We start from the raw sequence: 22695 nt of genomic DNA, 5'->3' as shown, positions 1-22695 counted from the left end.
GTCTTACTAAGTACAGAAGAAATATCAGCAAAATGTATAGGCTACTAACAGGAAAAGTACTTGTTCTACAAAAAAAGCCTATATTTGCGTGACATAGGCTAATATATTATGCATTTCATATAAAATTAAAACATTAGAGTTTAAGTTGTATTTAACTGCTGTTGTTGGTTGAGATGGAAATATCTACATTTTAATTGAACAGCCCACTCTGTAAAGCAAAACAAATGGAAAGTATAGGTAGGCCCAGTCTACCTCAAATTTGGGTAAAACTGGTACTTTCCAGCATTGTACATAAAGAATTATATATTTTTATTCAAAAGGCAACCGGATGCTGTTATTATTACTGTGAGCTGCTTTAGTTTCAAGGTCCTGATATTTTGCATATTTAAATAGAAGGAAGCCAGTGTTAGTATTATCAGTAACAGCTGTGCTTTACATACTATGGCAAGTCAAAATTCCGCTTGGCCTATTGTGAATCACGAATGCTTGCAGTGTTAAACAAGCGGAAAAAAAGACACAGCAAAGTTTATCATTTAGCGATGCACAAGAGTAAAGAGTAGGCCCTGTGTGTTTGAGGGGTTGCATGAGTCAAAATGGTTTGAGAGTTAGGGGTTAAGGCTGTCTCCTGCCTGTGTGGTTTAATCTGTCCTAAATTCAGATGCAGGGAGGTGCTACCCTAACACAGTGGTGCCTGTTTGGACCCTGGTACTGACCTGAGCCTCAGTGCTGATGCCTGATCTGAATAATTGCTGTGAAGTCAACCATGGAAATAACTTAGTGGCAGTCCAGGCGTGAGGAGGAGGTATTGAGAATTGAAAGTGGCTTCACTGTCTACAAAAGGTGTCACAGGGGGACTGAGGGGGAATACTGTACATTCATCCAGGGTCACTGAGGACGAGCCTTTACTCTGAATAACTTGTGAAGCCACACTAACTTGATAATTGCACATTTGATGTTGGATTTAATGTAATTTAGAGAACAGTGTCAATCATGAGTCAACAGCCATGCTAACAATATATTGCAGGCCTACCATAAGAATAGACTGTAGGCTACTGTACATGAGGCTGTAGGCTACTTATGCTTTGCATTTATGCTAACATCAGAATGCTAACATGAACATGATAACACGATGACAATGCTAACTGCTGAGCAAGTTTAAGCAAGTATTTATTTTATTCCAATTCATCCGGAAAGCTTGATTGTTTGGCAATCCATACAACAGTTTGAGATACCTTTTATCCAAAACAACATAAGTGGCACAAAATAAAATACCATTGGGTATCCTTTGGCAAATATAAATATTTATAAGAAATTTCATTGGAATCCATCAAATTGCTGTTAAGAAATTACATTATGAACCGAAGTTGTGGTCTGGTCGACCAATATTTCCATCCCCAGAGCCTGACTGGCTAAACATAATGTATTTATAGTAACACTTGATTCCTCTCATATTTCATTAATATGGATGATTATGTGGGAGGTGTTTGTACCTTTTGTAAATGTAAGGCAAGGCCCACATTCCCACCCACACATATGAATCACATGAAATGTGCTCGAACATGCTTTAGTTTCTCATGGTATGAACTTGCATAACTCCCTATCACACTTTCTTTGTCTTTGCATATCAAGTAAGCAGTTGATGAGGACTTGAGGCTATTATGAAAAAAAATAACCTCAGCAGTCAACAGTTACACACTGGTCTGAGCCTATGGTTTAACTGGGAGGTGAAAATACCCGGTTGCAGCCGTCCAAAACCCCAGCTCAAATTACTGTTGTTACATCAAACATCTCCTTTGGTCACGGTAATAATAACCGCATCTCTGGGGAAAAACAAGGCCTGTGACGCTGAAGAGTGCATGGAAACAGAGGGGCACAGAGCCCTGAAACACAACTCTACAGAAAATGGGAAGAAAAAAACTCATAGTTTATGGTCGACCATTTTAATCTTCCCCCCTCATTCATCAGATCCCCCACTATGTGGAGCTACTGCCAGCGACCCCCATCTCTCCCTCACGCACACACAAACACACAGCACCACAGACCCTGTGAAGCAGCCAGACCTGCGAAGGGAGGAAGGTCATTTGAGGGTCAAAGTAGAGGAAGCCATGTTACGTTTGCACATCAATGTACACGCACAAAAAATACAGGCTATAGCAGGACAGGGAGCACTTTGTTGAAAAGTGTCTGCATACAAACAGTTATGAACCTGGTTTCACCTTCGAGAAGAAATACACTGATTTCAAGATGCAATTTTCCGTCTTTTAATAACAAAACAATGTAAAAAAAAGTATGTGATGACAACCATAATAAAATACTCAAACCGCTATTGCAACAAAAACATTCAACATTACTTTTAACATATCCATCTTATTAGCTTTTAATACAAACCATTTTCACTACACTCTTAAACCTAAATGACAAAGTAAATTCAGGAGGCATACAGCTACAGTTCATACATAGCAACTTTTTAAGCAAAAAAGACAAGGCCTCTGGAACAACACCAGAGGGAGATGTCTTTTGCTCTGATAATAGGTTTTTAGATTTAGTGGATTGAGACTGTGGTGCTGAGTTGGTGATCTGTTTTATATGACATCTGGTTTTAGGTTGTGCATACATTTAGTATCTAGACAGGGGGAACATAAATAGATGTTGGGTTTTGCAAACATGCTCCACATGGAATCCAATACACTGAATCACTCTGAGTACCAAACGTAATGCCATGCTTCCGTTTTTAAGACTGAGAAATCATACATTTATAAAGTTTGAGATGAGTTATTACATTAGTATCTAACAAAATTGGGATTTAGTCATCATTCTCAAGTGCAGCCCAGGCTTTGCAGTGGGCTAAATCTGTCTCCATAACTTGCTGGAAATGCCTATGGTCACTGACGTGTGTGTGTGTGTGTGTGTGTGTGTGTGTGTGTGTGTGTGTGTGTGTGTGTGTGTGTGTGTGTGTGTGTGTGTGTGTGTGTGTGTGTGTGTGTGTGTGTGCGTGTGTGTGTGTGTGTGTGCGTGTGTGTGTGTGTGTGTGTCTTCCAAGATCATACAGAAATATCAACAGTCTATAGGTTAACTTTTGCATTCTCTCAAAAAATGCTGTAGTTTGTCTGACAGTCCGGCTATGGCAGGAACAGGGAACGGCAATTTCAGACAGTGGGGGTTGGCTGAGCCTGCTGGGGGTTGCTGGTGGCTGTGGGAGTGGCCTGTCTAGGCAGTGTGTACATGGCACCCAGGAACTGATCTGCAATACGCCCGGCCTCGCGGAGGCCACTTAGCAGGGCGCCGTGGACTGTAGCGGGGTAATTCCTGATGGTGTGCTCCCCGGAGAAGAAGAGACGAGGGACAGGCTGAGGAGGAAAAGAAAACCCACAGTGAGATCGACGTTTGATTGTTCCAACAAAATAAGCAATTAAAAGATAATGAGATTGGTGAGGGAGGAAAAAGTGTGGTGGACAACTGCCAGAACTCAAGGAGGACTTGTTCACAATGAGCATGCCCAACATCAAAAGATCCAAAAAAAAAACATCTTTGTGGGGAACAAAATGCTCGGCTTTGGTTTGGTTAAATATGTGGTCAGACTGGGATGCCATCTCTCCCTTGCTTTCTCACACAAACATGTAAACTCGCATTCCTAACTCGATAACATTATGGATTCATTAGCGTTTGTGTGCTTACCTGTGAGGCTCCCGGTATAGCAGGGCCAGGTGTGATGGGTTGTGCCATAAGGTCATAGTCGTTCCCTGAAGAACCTGCTGCGACGTACGAGTAAGAGCCCCGTGCCCAGGGGTCTGCACGCCAACGAGTGACCACAGTTTCCTTTGGCTGCCATGGTAACAAACAACAACACATACTTTTGTTAAAGTAGTTTCCATGATGATATTGGAAGGACCTGTAAACAGCTGGATGGCAAACAGTTCCAAAACGCTGGCCTCCATGCATATGATTTTATCCCATTTGAAACCATAGGAGAATGATTTATAATGATGGGTGGTTTGGATAGGACTCAACTTGTGAGTGCCTTTCACTCTGTGTAAAGTTGTGCCGGTTATGGGGGTCAATTCAGGAACAAATGTGACATTCCATTTTAAGTAGTGGAAAAACCAGAGAAAACACTAATGATGGAGCTTAAAACATACAACCCACCACTACTTTTCTGCAAACAACAAACATAATGGAGTTGTATTCCAACAAATTTGCCATCTTTGTCAAATTATGTGGGCAAAGTGTTTGAGAGAAATAAAGAATTTGTATTGTAAATGTGGGGTTTGGTTAAAGAAGTTATCAAATGGAAATTGAAAAAAAGATGTCAAAGAAATGTCCTTCCAAATATTGATGTATTCACACTATCAGGGCTAGAGTGGCATACCTGTGGTACTGCGCTGCTGCCAAATATTCCTTTAAGAATGGCCAGGCAGCGTCCAACAATTACATCATCGCTGATGTTCTCCATGATGCCAGCGGCCTCGCCGGCCATTAGAGCGAGGAGGATCGGGGCTGAAAAGAGAAACAAGATACTTTATAATGGATGTATTAGGAGGAACAAAGAGACATGCAACAGCACACCGCATCACTATGCATCAAACTATCAACAACAGTGTGGATATCTTGTCACCTTTGTAGAGGTTCCAGAAGAGGAAGAGTTCACCCCGACTCGCTGTGGTGGATCCAACGTGACCAAACAGGTTTACACTGGGATCCCAGAACACTCGGTCAAAACACAACACCACCTTCACACAGGGAGGAAGACAAAAAAACAGTCATATAACAATCAAAGAACGCATTTTAATGAAAAAAATGAAATGAGAAATACAGGTTCAGCACATTGACTGACATCCCTTAATAGTTATGAACGTGTGGATGGTAGAGCACCCTCTGCTGGAGATAGAGCTATATGACAGCACAAATTGCATAATAATGCAGTATTCTCCTCTGTACTGCAGTAGAATTAGGAGATAAACTTTGCTGTAGGAGGTGAGAGAGAGTGAGAGAGCGAGATATAGTCAGGAGGAGTGACGCAGAGCAGGCACTCTGATTGGATTACTACCACATGGGCAAAATGCATCTTTCATTCTCATGCCAACACGTTCTGACTGCCTCTCGCTCCTATTCTTGTCCAAACCACTTTGTTTCTCTGCATCTTCAATCTGAAACTAAATGTGGTATGGACAAAGCCATATCACCCACGCAGTTTAGAGGAAGGAGGAAACTCCTTGTTGTCGAAGCTTGGTAATAATATATTTTGTGATTTATCTGATAATAAAAAAAAGAAAAGAAAAAGGAATGGGATCTGTTCCTGCTGTCTTAGCAATAATTAAGCCTAATGGACCACTATGTATGGATCTGCAACAAACACAATCAAATTATGGATATTTTTAGCTGGCCCTCTACCACTGAAAGTCAAGTTTCTGGCATAAGGACACTGCAGCAGATCTCCATAAAAAAACAGATCCTAAGTCCTGCGGAAAAAACCCACCCTTATATGAGCCATGACTTCAACTCTGATTTGAACAGGTTGGCTGATTTCAAGACTGAAGAGTTTGCACAGTGTCTGTACAATACATTGCAGATCACAGTTGCAGCAAATTATACTATAGAGGGCAGGAGTTAAACATTAAAATACATCTTATCAAACATGTTCAGATTTTACAACCAGAATCTGGACCAATCATATTGAGATCCTGTAGTTTGTTAAACTGTTTAAGGGCAGCATGATAGAAAGGAAAGGAAGCACCACATGGTTATTTAGATGTACAACCTTGTTGAGGTTGCCAAAGCCCATCCTCTGTATGGCAGCTGTCTTCCACTCAGGCAGCGGGGGGACAAACTGCACGGCAGGGGGCAGCTGCTTCAACACACCGAGAGGCAGCGTGCACAGCACAGCATCACACTTGTAAATGAAGGTCTGGGTCGTGGAGCGAGTGTTGACTGCAATCACCTCACAGCCTGGAGAATAAGAGGATCAACTGTGTTATACATGTTCAATTCCATAGTAGAATTGGTGACACACACACACACACACCAGTGTCCAGTGCACATACCAGAGGCTGTATATCGGACCTGCCGCACGGCTGTGTTTAGTTTGATGTCCAAGCCTTCAGCCAGAGCCACTGGAACACACGAGTAACCATTCCTTACGGTAAGGTGGCTGCCGGTGAATTCAAAGTCATCGTCCTGTGGATAATTGAAAAACAGCATAATGAACTTCATAATATAAATAAACAGAACAGAAGAAGTATGTCATAGTGAAACTAGCCATAAGATATTACGTACATGGAATTGTAAGAGGCCTGAGGGTATTTGCAATACTAGACCAGTGTTAAGACTTTTCGCAATGGGTGCGTGTATATACCTGATCCCAATGCTTGAGAGAAAGTGTTGAGAGGGGCGTAGCGTTTGCAAACTCCAAATTGGCAAAGTGCCAGTCTAGGATCTGCCGATCCCTGGATGACAGGTAAACATCGCTGTGGGAAAGAAGGGAAAGAAAGAGACATGGTGATGTATACAGACAGCTATCCAGATATCAGGGGGACAGGTTGACTCAAGCAAAAACTAAAGGAAAAATGAACTCAAACTGCCGCTCTTGTAATAATAAATAATTAAACACCTTAAAAAAAAAAAGGCACATTGCCACAAATCATACACAGGTAAAAATATATTGCTAAGGCCTGCAGGACTAAAACAAGCAATTATTTCTTACCAATGTTTGCATGCCAAGAAGAGTTGGCTGATAAAAACGATTGCTTTCTAACCACTGCACCCTCATCTAGGGATGGGACGATCCACTTTTTTTAGTTCCGATCCGATTCCGATACCTGGGGTTTGGATATCGGCCGATACCGATACTGACCGATACGATATCATAATTGTTATAAATTTTTTCGTTGGTGGTGATGTTATGTATTAGGCTAGGAAGGCTTAAGCAATTCTAATTTAAAAGAGCAATAAATATACACAAATGCATATAGGTTTATCTTAAAGGCAGAAATCCTTCTCAATGATCACTTCTGCCCCACTAGAATATGTGGTGGTCTGTTTGTCTAAACAGTCTTTCTCTCTCTGGCTGTATTTTACATAGTAGAATTTGTCACAAGCCTCTCCACTTCCTTGACTTGGATTAGCTTTGGTTAGCTCACTGGCTAACAAACTGATATGTACTGTATGTCAAATTATAAAGTGATGTCCTCTCTCCCTCCACCGAACGTCGGCGCATGTTCGCTCTTACATAAAAAAAAAAAAAAAAAAAAAAAAAAATTATATAAAAAAAAAAAAAAAAAAAAATCGGATTTTAATATCGGAGCTGTCAGTCCGATATCCGATACGCAGATTTCGGCCATATCGGACCCGATACCGATACTGGATCGGACCCATCCCTACCCTCATCCCATTCTCTACTGGTTAACATACAGTGAATTGTCTTGCTGCAGTAATATTAAAAGACAAAGGAGTAGCAGCTAAGGTTAGGCTGAAACATGCTCGGAAGCATTGGTTACCTGGGTGGATTGGCCTCCAACTCCTGCAGCTTCTCCTCCATCTTGGCCTGCATCTCCACCAACTCATCATACTCCTGCACAGGGACAAGGCAGAGAGCAACCACATGTAGAAAACTCTTAAATTCATCCATATAGTATCATTGTTGTAAAATTAGGGCTGTCAAGCGATTAAAAAAATTAATCTAATTAATTACAGGCTCTGTGATTAATTAATCTAAATTAATCGCATACTTATATGACACTTTTTTGCCTGTTTATAAACAACTGTAGATTCTCTCTCTCTCTAGCCAGGTTTCTAGGCTACATGAAATAAAGCTGCGCATAGCGCCGACTCATTCGCCATCGTACTACTCAAAGCCAAAAATAGAGACACACACACCGACACACACACACGCAGCTAGCAAACGAAAGTGAGACACGGAGGAAGATTGAGAGATACTTGAGTTTTGAACCTACATTGTTGGCGGCCACTAAATGAATAATTCACAGACACTGCAGAGAATAAAATAAGCTTGCTTATTTGCCCGAAACATCCCATAACACATCTATAGAGACCTCGGCCCCTTTGCCCTGCTTCTTTCTTTACTGTTTAATCCCGTGCGGGCCGCGTCCACAAGCTGCGCTCTCGTCTCACCCCTTAAGCACCGGGTCAAAGGGCACTATAGAAGTGCGATTAATCTGCGTTAATTTTTTTAATCGCGTTAATTTTTCTGTGATTAATTAATCGAAATTAACGCGTTAATTTGACAGCCCTATGTAAAATATCAATATGATGAGAATTCCTTATTTCCAAGATTTTATATTTTGGAATATTTAAATTGAGTACTACAACTTAGTTGAGAAGCAAAAAAGTCTTGTTACACATTTTGCATCTTGTGCCTCTGCAATTTGTTTATATTTAGGTTTGAGGATAGCATTTATGTATGTGGCTAAAATAACTTCTGGCCTTTTCTGCAAGAGTACAAGGCTGACTTCTGCTACAGCGACATCTTCCTTAAACTCCTTATAGTGACTACATTGATCACCACCTACATAATGTAACACATTAACTATGCGTAAGTGTACACCTCATACAACACCACTTTAAAAATACTGATCCCTTTAAGATCTGATTTATTTTTAAGTTACAGGATTACTTATGTGAAAAATATCAGTTTCTTTGCTTAATACACTCAAGTACAATATATCACATCAAAACTGAATTGTTTTCAGACTTTCAGAGCTTTGGTGATGTCTTTAATTAGGTGAGCGTGAGTTGCTTGCATGCGTGTATGAGGTACACACCCAGAGGGTTTCAGGTCAAGTAGAAAGCAAAAGCATTCTTGGCAGAAAGGGCTGACTCAACCTGTTCATCATTTCACCACAATAGAACCAACTACGACAGCAGCGCAGAGTCTGGTAATACCACCTACCATGCCAGGCCTCTGGGACACAGCTCAGTAAAACATCTTAACAGTGCCTACAAGTTAAGAGAACTGACCTGGGAAAAATACTAAAAATAGAAAAGAATACTGGAAAATATCCTGACACAGCCATTCCCTTGCTGGCATTAAAATCTTGTTATATGGAGTAGTCAAGCATGCCTTGAGTGCACACACACACACACACACACACACACACACACACACACACACACACACACACACACACACACACACACACACACACACACACACACACACACACACACACACACACACACACACACACACACACACACACACACACACACACACACACACACACACACACACACACACACACACACACACACACACACACACACACACACACACACACACACACACACACACACACACACACTCCTTAAAAGCTCATCTAGTCCTCAGACATACAGACAGTCAGACTGTGATTCAAGGCCTTGAAGTGGTTTCTCAGAAAGCGGATGGGAAGCAGACAAATCCAGTTCAGACACCAGCTGTGTTTAAACCAACTAAAACCTCCTTCTAAAATACACACAGAGCAGTAGTGGAGGTGATTTGACTGAAGCAAAAATAAAACTGCAGCGCTCACTCTAATAATACATCCTAGCGAGGCATTAAACCACTTAAACATAGCCCTTCCAGTTTACTTGAAAAGCCAAGGCATTATAATTCACTGGAGGCATCCACCCTGACCCAGTAGTCGTAAAAGATATCCATATTAAATGCTTCTACTTTTGCCTTAAAATACAGGAACACATCTATTTTACATTTGCTTGTTATCATCCTTCAGAACAAAACGATGGTTGCGTTCCGAATCGCATACTCTTTCTTTTTTCTATTCTACATACTAAATCTGACGATAGAAATAATCTAGTTAGGATGCAGTAGGCATACTATTGGGACATACTTTACTCTCTTATTTCATCATAACATTACGCCTTGATCTTGCCTCTTGCTTTTATGTCCGTCGCATCCCCGTTTGTTTTCATCATGGACGGTTTTCACATGGAGGCTTCGTCGATGTGACGTCACTTCACGTGCGCACTGGATTGTGGGTCAGAATCGCCCAAATAGGATGCAGTTTGCAACACTAACAATCTTGGAAGTAGGACATCCAGGTACTTCTAACCATCCTAAATCTGGCCACAAGAATCGGGACACCCTAAATCTTTTTTCTACACACTATATAGTAGAAAGTATGCGATTCGGAACACAACCAAAGTGTTCTTGTCGACTTTTTGACCTGCAGGTGCACCTTTTTTAAACGCAGCTGCTGTGACTTAAAGTGGAGTCTGTGATTCTGGAGAATGCTTTTTGTCAAAATCACTTAGGTAGGAAGGTAAACAAAGGGTATGTAAACAAAGGAAACCAAGCTTGTAACATGCCAGTTTACAGAGCCTAGGCTGTGTATAAGCACTGGATTTATTTTCAATGCACACATAGTGCGGAAAGGTAGCGGATCCTGAGGAGATATTCACTTTTGACATAAAGTGATTTTGTCAACAAGTGTTGACAAGAATCGCTGTCTCCACCATTAAGTATTCTAAGTCCTGCAGCCTGATTTCTGCCTGGTCCAAGAGATCTGATGAAAGTACTTGTGTCACACAGGAATCTGTCCTGGACAACAACCAGTCTAGATAACTGCCAGCAGCTGGTAAATACCTGTAGGAAGTGTAATGTGATGTAAGAACTTCATATCACCCTTCAGCTTTTGGAAGGATGACATCTCAAAAAAAGAAGTGTTTGAACTCACTTTGCAGAGTGCAGTGAGGTCACGGTTCTTGCTCTTCACCAGGAACTCAGCTGTGATATCTCTGGGTGGTTTGACCTCACTGGCCTCTTTGTACTGTTGATGGAGCTCCTTAACCCGTTCCTTAGTGGTCACCATCTAACAAGAAAAAAGGTAAATAAAGAGAGAGGGAGGAAAAGAAGGAGAGCATGAATTGGTGGCTGAGGAAAAGAAGGAACACACTTAGTACAGAAGGCAACACTTGAAGACATCTTTTTAGACCACTGCCGCCGTCCAAAAAAATCTTCTGTTGTGTTCACCTTGTTGAGAAGATCCCGGAGATCCTCCTGAGTCTTCACAATCTTCTTCCAGTGTTCTATCTGTTCATCTTTCACGTGCTTCTCCTGCAGCCTGCGGACACACACATACACAACATCAGGATTAGCAACTTATGTCCACATGTGCAGGACACATTTGTGTGTGTGTGTGTGACAGTGTACACCATACTCACTGTATGACCACCTCCAGGGCCTGTCCCAGAGAAACAGGCTTGTTGTTTAGGAAGTTAAAGTCCAGCTGGTGGCTGAGGTAGGAGGTGGCCTCCAGCAATCTGTTGAACTCTTGCTCCACCATCTCATCTTTTTCTTTTGGCACCTGGACACACAGACACACACAGACACACACACACACACACACACACACACACACACACACACACACACACACAACAATCAGTCACACTAATGTGACAGAGAATGACATAGTGCTGGATTCTAAAGAAGAAGAATAAACGGAAAGAAAAAGCATGCAAGACTCAACTAATGCTAAAAAAGGCACACACGTATTATATTTGGTACAACAAGCATTTTAAACTAGGTTTGTAATGTCTTTGTTTGATGTCATTTATACATCCCTCCGTGATCTGACTCGTAACAAATTGACTCGCTAATAAAAGCAAGCACAATTAGCATACATGATGTAGTCAATGCACCTCAAAGACACTTTCCCAGGCCTTTAAACATGCTTCTAAAATCACTTCAATCTAGACAACATGCAGGGAAAAACCACACATTTTAAGTCTCAATCCATGATTGGTTTGCACACTGCAGATGGTACTGCATATCAATCATGGATTGAGATTTCAGGGAAAATCCACACTTATTTGTATATATTTCAACAAATTGAACAGATTTATTAAGATATTTCATTGCAAATCCTTCTCTCTACAACATCAGACATGACAAAGTATTATTAATAGCCATCATATCTAAAGCTTATTATTCTTATTATTATTATCATCGTATTGTATTATTGTCTATAAACTGTAAGTATAATAAGATTATTCATCATATTATATAAATCTCCTTGTTTCCCACTTCTAAATCCAAATTGAGCTGTCCTATATTTTTGGAATGAGTAACTCTTGTTATAGTGTGGATCTTCCCTTTTACAGAAAAATGGGGAGGGAATGAGTGACTTTATCATTTTTGTTACAGAAGATGAAGGTTAAACATGAACAGGTCATTTGTTTCTCTCTTAATCTCCTCAATAGATGACAAATGGTGAGTTACACAAAGTAAAACTAAAATAGATGGAGCTGAAAGGTCACTTCAAAAAGTGATTGAAAATTAGATGAGGGATGAATTACGTAAATAAACCAATACATACACTTGTGCACCGTTCACCCTTTAGAAGTTCACCAAAAGATGAACAGGGAATGGGTTGAGAAGACAAAAGGGGATGGGGTAAGAGAGAAAGAGAGAAAGAACATGTTAAGAAAAACACAACTTTAACCTCAAACAGGTTTGCACAAAAGTAAAACATGTACATATAATTAGCCTTTTCCTGCAGGAGAGGAAAGCGGTTACACATGATGTGGATGCTTCAAGGGCCCTGCTGGCTAGTCACTACTTCTGGGGAAATGCCCTGAACATGAACCTAAACATCCTACAACTACTGTTACTGCCCCTTGATGGACCAAAAAAACTGAGGAGAGAAAAAAATGTGTGTTTCCAAATGTTATTAAATTAGGCTAAATCTGTTTTCTGGTCTGCTCTGTTCTTAAAGGAATTGGAGCTGTTGTTGATGACACGCAATGGTAAACAGTTAGATTCATCCACATCATTTTTGTGGCCCATGGAAAGCCAGATTGCTGCCTCAGGACAACAACAACAGGCTCAAAGAATCCATCCATAAACATCTTCTGTTTAAGGAAGTAAATAAAATTTGTTTTTTGATATCCAATGCAGCTGTAGCCACACTGCTCTGATGGATAGTTATTCTTGATGTTAGCTGTGTGTTAACACTTAATGTCAGTATGACAGGCAGATATTTTTCAGGCATCAGCTGGCTAAAGTGCATCACACGCATGCCCATGCAGCTCATGAATCCACTATGTAATATGATAATACCCTGAGGAGTTTCGCTATGGCAGGATAATGGACTAGCGGGAATTCAGTTTACTGATAGTGAATATATTTCATTATACTCACAGCCTGGCCATTGGCTTCAAACAATGGACACTTCTGTTTGATCTTGGCAAGCTCCATGTTGACCTGCTTACTGATCACTGCCATTGGATTCCCTCCTGAACACGCACAAACACACAATTGACAACAACACAGCATGAACAAGGACAGTAACACCCTCTACAGGTAGATAACAGTCACTGTTGAATCTCTCTGAGATATCTCACTTTCCCTTTAATCGTGCATCATTGGGAATTATAGTAAGTGTAAACTCTTGCGACCCAATAGCACATGATTAGATACTAATAGTTTACAGAAAGCTTGGACTGAATGCTGTTGCTGACATCAGCATACTCATTAAAACAAATTAAAATCTTACCCAACCCCGTCACCACCATTGCTCCAAGATCGGCAACATAGTTGCCCTTCCTGAATGTGGCCACTCTGCCACCAACTCGATCCTGCATGAAAAAAGTTAATTCAAACATTTTTTTTTACATTAAGATATTAAAAATTTGGTAAATTTCATATGGCAAGAAAGGTTTAGATCACTGAACTGGTAAACATATGTATATTGTTTAGTCTTTTAGAATTAATCTCACAACGTGTTTTACAATTATAAAATGGTCAACACCAATAGATAATTAAAAAAGGTGACAAAATTACAAACATGCATGAAATATCAGCACAATAGAAACCCTGTAGGTGACCTACCCGGGCCTCCAAAACTGTAACATCCATTCCGAAGCTCTGCAGCTGCCTCGCTGCAGCTAGGCCAGACACACCTCCACCAATGACTATAACCTTCCCAGTCTTTTTAGCTGCAACAAGCAGAGGTTCATTATCTGGGTATCACACCACTGACCATTCCAAGTTCACCGTCTCTGAATGCTTTTGTCTACAAGCCAGAATATGTGGTAAATCCCAAGGATAGACAATCACTTTTGTTAATATCCACAATATTTTGCTCTATACATAAATAGAATACATAGTTTCATCATTCAGTTATTGGCTAGTGTTGTTTTTTTCCAGCACAAAGAATGAAGTGAACTCACTCGGTAAAGGCTTGACCCTCTTGTAAATGCCAAAGTTAACGAGACCATGTCTTTCTAAGTAGCTGTGTATCCTGTGGACCAGCACAGCATCACCTAAGAAGAAGAAAAGAAAAGTAAATAAAAATCTCAACTTCTGCATGAATGAAATCTTATTGAAAAAAGAAAGAATAAATAAATAAAATACAGAACAATAATGACTCACTGTTGTATGGAGCTTCAAGTTGCTGTGCTGTGGCCTCAAAGGTCAGCTGGATCTTAGGGTTGTCCAGCCAGAGTTGGAGCTGGATGAGGTTAATATGAATTAATAATACACACACACACACATACATACATACATACATACATACATACATACATACATACATACATACATAAAAGATCCCATAGTCCTTAGTTTTTTAAACACAAAGTAACATGTTTACATTGGCACTTACCGTACGATTGCGGATATAGAGGAAGACCTTCTGAGTCTGCTGGGGACCACTGATGATGTCAGGGAAGCAGGCAGCCTCCTGGGATGTCATACGGTCATGAGGAAGACGGCTCTGAAAAGCAGCGCCTTCCACACCTAAATACAACAAAAACACATACATATAACTAGATTATTAACAGAATTGAGCATAACAGGATCACTTACAACCAAAATAAAGAATGAATGTGCCATCAGCTCTGAAGTGGAGATTAATGACAAATGTTTTTAAAAGGTGGGTGCTCGTGGTGTACTCGTTACACACACAATGTGTCTGCCTATGACAAAACATAATGTTTATATGTTTAGATTATGTTTGAATATGAAACAGATCATTTAAATTACCGCCACTTAGTTAATTCCTATAATTCCCAATTTAGAATATTCCCAAAATTCCCGAGCGAAAGTTCCCGTGGAAAGTTAACTTTCCACCCCTTTGCAAACCTAATCAGGTTTCATACTTACCAGATGGTTCATCAGGTTCACTGTCATTCTCTTCCTCTATTGGTGGAGGTGGAGGAGGGATAACCTGCTTCCTTTCTTTCTCTGCCTTGGCATTCCTCTCCTCTTCAGAGTAATATTCGTCTTCCGACAGATTGGCCAGGCTTTCGTCCATCTCGCGGTATTCCACCTGCAACGGTTGGCACAATAAAAGCATCATTAAAACCAGCTTTTAGAGTCCTGATGAGTTGATGTGCTCTTTTGGGAGTCAAAGCAAATACCATGAACATCACCCTGAAACACAAAGAGACATTTGTTTAAATGTACTTTATATAATAAAACATGTGGATCCTTTAAATCAAACAAATGCTCATGAGATTAAAGGGAAATTGGCAAACTCAATTTCCCCAAAGGATTTCATTTTTGGCAGCGTCTTTTCCTCCCTTGGCGCAATGAGAAAGCATAACCACTAGATATTTACTTTCGCTCGCTTGCGACGACTCGTCCTGCGAACTTCGGCTGCGTCTTGTTCTGCCCCTGCAGGCCCACCAGGGTGGGGCAAAGGTGCTCCACCAGGTTCCCCACTAGGGGATGACCTCTCCTTTTTCTTTACATCCATAGCACTTGCAGCTGAGGCTGACGGAACAGTCGAGGCATCAGCAACCTGGGCCCTATCTCCTCCCGCTGCCCCCACAGTAGATGATGAGGAGGAGGAAGAGGAGCCAGCGTCTGACTTCTTACTAGACAGCATCATGGAGGATGTTGGAGGCCTCTCCTGAACAGAGGGGGCACATTACATACATTAGACAAAACCCATCAAAGTGAAACATACAACAGCAGTATATTTGAAGTGAAATGGCTTAAATTTGAATGTTCAAGATAGTACAATGAAAAAAGAATCTATCACAAGATATTTCTAAAAGCGAAGACGACAATGATGGAGCATGGGTTGTGCGTGCTGAAAACGATCAACCAGGCAAAAATAATAATAAAAATAAATAAATAAATTGCCCTTACGGACCATTCAATCTCACACAACTGTGAACATTAGAGCCTACAACAGTTAACATGTAAAACCTACAAATTCCATGTCAAATGGGTATTTCAATAATGGTTTTAAAACTAATTAAATACAACCAGAAACACTGGCTTAAACCCCCCTTATGTCACATGGCCACTGGTCAGTGAATGCACCTGTTACAAAAGGCTAAAGAGCACCACATACTATTGGGCTTTGGGAGATGCCTTTGCCATAACTTTTTCACATCTGTACCACTGGATGATTTCAGTAACGTTAAGTGTGCATGAATGTCATGATTTATGAAAATGAGGGCTCAATGGTAACAATAACCTTTTCTTGTTTTACCCATTTGTCCGTGCCCCTGGTATTATCCATTCAAACTCTAAGAAATGAAGACAGAACCAGAATTATGGTTATGGACAGGACCAACTCAAACAAAAAAACGTCTGCCTTTTTTTTTTTTTCTAAAGCTTAACACTTTGAAAATGTATTAGCAGATACCTACTTAATAAAAAATTGACAATCATATAAGATGCCGAAAGAAATAGACACATTTTACAACAACCAAACTGTAGATCAACGACTTTAGTGTTAGGCACATTTTTGATCAAATGTTTAATTTAACATAAAACATGAAATTTGGTTCATAAAAAGGTTAATGATGAAGATAAGACAAACATATTCATAAAATCCTACTTGCGTAACCATTTTCAGACTTTTGAAAAATGTATTTGAGACATTGTAATACCAATTAAGGCACTAGTTTTAGATTAACAAATGCAATGCATTTAAAAAGTGTTAAGGGTCTGCAGGAACCATGTATTGGATACCTTAATAAAACTCTCAAGTGTGTCCGTATGCACCCTGGTGTTGATTAAATAATTTGAACTGAACATCTGTTTGTCAGAAACCTTTGTTGTGATGAAACAAACTCAGACCAAATGGACACACGTTAGCAGCAGAATGGCCAGGCTATCGTCGTTAGCTCGCGTTGGCTAACTGTAGCTTTGTTCTTGACAGCAACTCACATATAGCACACATTCATATTATATCCTGTTCCCTCGATATAATTGCAACACAAGCTTCACCGCGATCATATATTTTAGTCGCTTCTGTATGTATTTCTTATCCAATGTATATTACGTGACCATGCTACGTTAGGTAACGTTGCTAACAATGAGGCTAACACCAACACTTGCACAGCAGCAGGTGCGACCTAAAAAGAAAGCGCAAGATTTGCTTATGAAGGGATCTGTGCTTATTAACTGGCAGTGGAGTTTTAAATTAGACTTTCCATCATCGGGGATCACTTTTTTGGGAAAGAAATGTTAGCAATATATATTGAAAAAGGTTAATATTACCTCTCAATCCTCCGAAGATGTCAACACAAAGACGGCAGAGTCGCAGGGCTCCTTTCAATGAACTCTTTCGTGATTGGTGGATGTAAAGCGTGACCTAATACCACTCTATTGGTCGACCCGACTATCAGCCAAAAATAAGGCGGGATTTCCGTACTAAAAACTAGCCTACTACAATTTATCTCAACTAATTTAATTCTTTTTTCAAACACGTTGTTGACATTTGAAAGAGTGAGGTTCTTATAACACAATCATTTCCATGATTTGTTATGTGGATTGATGCTTTTTTTTGCCCTGACAATGAAACAGCTGCACCTGCGCATCCTTATCACTGCCCCTCCTTCATGTGTTCGTCTCATGTTCGTCTTCTGTTGTAGGGTTTGCATCTCTTATAATAGGTCCATTAGTTTGTATCCCTTGGAATTGTGAACTGTAATGTCCACTTAATGTCATGAACACTATTGGTAGCGCTTTAAAAAAATGTTAGGCTGCGCATGTGTTTCGAATTCATGGAGATGTTTTCTTAATTTGCTTTTGTTTTGTCCATATCATTTGCATGTGTTTTCTTTAGTTTGAGTTCGCCAAGCACTAAGGGCTACCGTAGTTATAGAGAAACCAACCAAACTGATCCAGGTAACAAACTGACGTCAGGCCATAAGAGGAACAGGATGGGCCGGGGGTGGGGTTTGGGTTATTCAGGTAAAGGTGAGCTCCTCAGTAGCGTCTGCTTTCAGGGAAGCATACCGATGTTTTGTTGACTCCTTTGTTTCTCCATTTTGAGGCGACTGCTTGTAAGTAACACTAAAGTCTTAATTTAAATCGTAAATAATCCTATATCTAGGCTATGTTTGGGCCTCACTTTAACCAATGTTCTCCACCAGTTAGTTAAAAATGAACGAACAGTCAGTCCTCTTGTCTCTTCTCGCCTCACCTTTTGGGCGTTTGTACTGGTTGGATTTCAAGATTTGTATTTGTTCTGAAGTATTTAATTGGTGGACTGGGCTTCATCGTTTATTGAAATAACAAAAACCTGTACAAAAACATGTAGGCGTAGGGTTATTTAGCAAATGTTTCTAACGTCCTATTAATTCAAAATGGGAGTAGTCCCTAAGTAATAGTAGCCTACTGGGGTAGTCTTAAGTGTCAACAGGGAAGTAAAGGCTCATTCGTCTAGTTTGTGAAGGGAGGGTATTTTAATGTTTGCAATGGCTAGCCTATTATAGGCTATAATATAGGTAGACTAGCATATAGCCTACTCTCAGTAAGGAACAGTAGCCTATCAACAAACAAGTAGGCTAAAACCGGTGAGCTGATTCACAATTTATCCAACAGAACCAGGAAAATGGTGAAGGAAGAGAAGTCCTTTGCCAACCGGCCTGACAACACCGCCTTCACTCAGCAGAGGCTTCCGGCATGGCAGCCCATGCTCTCCGCTGGCATTGTCATCCCAGGGTTTGTGGTCATCGGTCTGGCTTTCATTGGCATCGGCGTCGCTCTCTTCATCACTTCCCGGAGCATCCAAGTGATGACTGTATGTATGACTGTGTGACTGCTTTGCTTACTGATCAGTCGGGTGGGTGCCATGCTGAGAATTAAAGGCTCATATGTCACCAGCGAGTAATTGGGAGAACGTGACTCTTGTCGCTTGTAAGCAATATACTGTTGCACTAAATGTAAGCAAGCATCATTCATTAATTACCTTTCCTTTCTTTCCTGAACAGATTGACTACACAGGGATGGAACCGGACTCACCATGCTTTCAGTGCACCAACGAGGATCTCAAGAACTGCAAGTGCTCCATGGATTTCTCCATTGACACTCTCTTTCAGGTTGCTCTGCCCAGACAAATTCACGCCCATACAAACAATTGGTTGTTTTAATTAAGGTGAACTTCTGCCTCTGACCTTATCTGCTGTGCTCTTGTGATTCTGTTTTCCTCCACAGGGACCTGTGTTTTTTTATTATGGTTTGTCCAACTACTTCCAGAACTACAGAAGGTATGGTGTGTCCAAAGATGATGCACAGCTGTCTGGAGACCTGGACTACTTTAAGGTGTGTAACAAAATAAGATCTATCTATCTATCTATCTATCTATCTATCTATCTATCTATCTATCTATCTATCTATCTATCTATCTATCTATCTATCTATCTATCTATCTATCTATCTATCTATCTATCTATCTATCTATCTATCTATCTGAAGATTTATTTGAGCAAGTCGAAGTCTCTTTCTCTCTTGCAGACTCCCAGTGACACTTGTGCTCCTTATGAGTATGACAGTGACAAAAACCCAATTGCACCATGTGGATCAGTAGCAAACAGCATGTTCAATGGTATGTAGACCTGAAGACATTCAAATTGGCTGTTAATGATTTGGAAGTGTATTTGCTGTGATGAGGGAACTCTTGTTTACAATTGTTTGCTTTTCAAAGACACCTTCAAGCTGTTTCAGATCAAAAGTGGGAAAAATGTGGAAGTGCCCTTTGATGGAAAAGGGATTGCTTGGTGGACAGACTACAATGTCAAATTCAGAAACCCCTCTGTGACCCCTCTGAGGAACGCATTCAACGGTAGGAACTGTAAATAAATGCATGTCTGTTCTGCTTATAATGCAAGGATTTAGATTGTGTTGTTCTAATAAGGGGGCTGCAAGTGTGTTTAAAGTGAATTGTGCCGTTGGAAGGCTTACAGGGAGTTGCATTGAAGGGAGTTTTTGAGTATTTACTGTGGACAGAATTACTAACTAGGTTACTGCACTAGGTCAGGCGTCACAGGGTGTCCTCTTTAGGTGAAATAACATTTTGAAATAACACTCTGGTAATAAAATGTAAAGAAAAGTAAAACAAGAAAAGAAAGCTGATTGAATTCCAGGTACTGTTTGAATTCCAGGTACTGTGAAACCCCTAAATTGGCCCAGGCCTGCGTACGAGTTGGACACATCAGATCCTGCTAACAATGGCTTCATCAATCAAGATTTCCTGGTGTGGATGCGGAGGGCAGCCCTGCCCGATTTCAGAAAGCTGTATCGACGAATCACCCAGGGGGATTATGCAGCGGGTCTACCAGCTGGAAACTACACCATAGAAATTGCCTACAGTATCCTTATACACATTAACAGATTATGGGATGATTTTAAAGAAAAAAAGCCAATACATTATTTTTAACATTTATACGTCCACGGTAAGGAAACTTGCATGTATATCGTTTTCTGCATGTAGATTTTAAATTTCAGCATAAAAGAAAATCAGAGTGAGCAATCAAATGTCTTGCAAGAAGCATGCTTGTTAGTTTAATTGTTAAATCAAGAAAATCCTGTAGAAATGTTGGTAGAATGAAGGATAAAGAATCCACTTAAAAATAAGTTTTATATTTTTTGAGAAAGTATACATAGGTGACAGATAGGTTACCCAAAGGCATCACTGTGTTGATGATGGGTCTTTTTCACATTGTGCTATGGTATGGGATAGGATAGGTGGATGAGGACACTTTTTACATGTTTAAAACAGCATATGAGACTAGATGATACACTTTATTATCAGGGATGTGTATGCTGTAAACAAGTAATCTGTGTAGTTAAAGGAGTTTGTTTTATTTACATGAGAAGAATCATACACCTTAAATCTTTAAAAAGGGATCAGCCATTGAATTGGCCATAAGTTTGATGTCATGTTACAACAGCAGCAGCTGCTCAGTCAAACTTGTTTTACCAGTTGGGTGAGGTTCTATTTTCACCAGGGCAAAGTGAACACAATGACTCAGGTGCTCATTGAGACCAGGGGGAAAAAACAAACAAATTCTCTGTCATAAGTAAATGAGCTAAGCAAATATCTATTCCCTTGATTGACTGTATTTGAAGCCTCTGAAGGGCAATGTAAATGCCTCCCAAAGATGCTTTAAATTAGCTTAAAGGACCACACAATCAATATATGCAAATATTGCTATGTACTTCACTTCAAGTATACTGAAAACCAATTTGATACAGTTTAAAGGCAGATTGCTTTGAAAAGTGTACACTGCAATACACTATTACAATAATGTAATTTGGATCATGCAGCTCAAAAAAGTCTGCGATCTGATGTTGATATAACAATGAAGTTAATAGAAGCCATTAGCTATCATACATTAGCTTTCACTAAATCCTGTGGTTGTTTTTAATACTGTTTTTTAAAATAATTCAGTGAAAGTATTGGCACAAGGTCAACATTTTTTGTGATTCCATTTTGCTGTAGCCTATATCCTTAACATTTTGTCCCCAAGACTATCCTGTTCTGAGCTTTCAAGGGAGTAAGACAGTGACTCTCAGCAACGTGTCCTGGATGGGTGGCAAGAATGATTTCCTGGGCATCGCCTATCTCGTGACTGGTTCATTGTGTGTCTTCATGTCCTTAGTCATGCTCATCGTCTATGCTAAATTCAAGTTTCCTGAGGAAGAATGAGTGCCTGGTCCATGGACTGTGCTCTTTTACTGGTTTATTAAGCCCATCAACATTTTTATTTTTTTCCCTTTTTACTCATTTGGGATGTTGAAAGCCCAGTAGAATCTGCTGTGAACTAGAAATCACACGTTATTCTAAATACGGAGAAATCTTCTACAGTACAGTGAATGCCTGGTGACATTTTATTGACAGCAAAGTAGGACATGGCTTTGTGGACACCGTGGCATGATTTTCAAAATGTGCACATGTTCAAAAACACAGCAAAGTCAGTTACCATTCTGTTGTAAATATAGCTTTATTTTATGTTGGTAGTGTACCATGATGAATTTTAAGAGTGGAGATACAGATAACTGGTGGTCAAAAGGGGACATACAGAGTATGCACTCTTATTTATTCAGGTTATTCTGGTCTAGTCTATTTTACTATATGTATAAATAGCAGGGTTTTTCTCTCAGGTAATACTATATATTCTAATACTGTATTTTTTTAAATATCTGCTTTGATAATCACACAATGAGCCGCCTCCTCATTTTAAGTAAGTAATAATTTAAAAGCCATAAACAATTTCATAATCCATTTGATACTGGACATGACTTTAATCCTGATGTGTGTGTAGAATGTCAAGTTTAGCTTGGAAATGATGCTGTACAATGTGAAAATAAATGCTCAGGGATTTGGTGTGCACTGTGCAGGCTGTTTTTAGGTCTATTGTTTTAGATTTTACTTCATACTCATATTTATTTAATAAAACATCAAAACCTTAGCTTTACATGTGTCTCTG

At 40.0% G+C, this 22695-nt stretch overlaps 2 protein-coding genes across 5 annotated transcripts; one reads left to right on the top strand and one right to left on the bottom strand.

The window, feature by feature from the left end:
- Window positions 1-2247: 2247 nt before the first annotated feature.
- kdm1a (lysine (K)-specific demethylase 1a) lies at window positions 2248-17533 on the bottom strand. 4 transcript variants are annotated; one of them, XM_080041767.1, is made up of 22 exons: window positions 17480-17526; window positions 16449-16500; window positions 15579-15872; window positions 15122-15290; window positions 14622-14755; window positions 14390-14468; window positions 14188-14280; window positions 13847-13953; window positions 13512-13593; window positions 13157-13251; window positions 12333-12350; window positions 11176-11318; window positions 10985-11075; window positions 10689-10823; window positions 7491-7564; window positions 6350-6461; window positions 6039-6171; window positions 5756-5943; window positions 4613-4727; window positions 4367-4494; window positions 3676-3822; window positions 2248-3347 (listed from the first exon to the last, which is right to left on the bottom strand). In XM_080041767.1, exons 2-22 carry the CDS (start codon window positions 16491-16493, stop codon window positions 3147-3149), a joined length of 2583 nt encoding a protein of 860 aa, XP_079897893.1. In that variant the 5' UTR covers window positions 16494-16500; window positions 17480-17526; the 3' UTR covers window positions 2248-3146. The 4 variants fall into 4 exon arrangements, with proteins under 4 accessions (XP_079897893.1, XP_079897894.1, XP_079897895.1 ...); XM_080041768.1 differs by having other exon boundaries at window positions 15122-15287; XM_080041769.1 differs by having other exon boundaries at window positions 16464-16500; window positions 17480-17493.
- A 621-nt stretch (window positions 17534-18154) lies between these two features.
- tmem30b (transmembrane protein 30B) lies at window positions 18155-22677 on the top strand. The gene is made up of 8 exons (XM_080041830.1): window positions 18155-18267; window positions 18809-19007; window positions 19198-19305; window positions 19421-19528; window positions 19721-19811; window positions 19911-20048; window positions 20368-20574; window positions 21736-22677. The coding sequence occupies exons 2-8, from the start codon at window positions 18819-18821 to the stop codon at window positions 21912-21914; spliced, it is 1020 nt and encodes a 339-aa protein (XP_079897956.1). The 5' UTR covers window positions 18155-18267; window positions 18809-18818; the 3' UTR covers window positions 21915-22677.
- The last annotated feature ends 18 nt before the right edge of the window (window positions 22678-22695 follow it).

The sequence above is a fragment of the Ammodytes marinus genome, assembly GCF_949987685.1.
Source record: "Ammodytes marinus genome assembly, chromosome: 15".
NCBI lineage: Eukaryota > Metazoa > Chordata > Actinopteri > Uranoscopiformes > Ammodytidae > Ammodytes > Ammodytes marinus.
The sequence above is the reverse complement of the archived record's forward strand: the minus strand, read 5'-3'. Positions and strand labels throughout refer to the sequence as shown.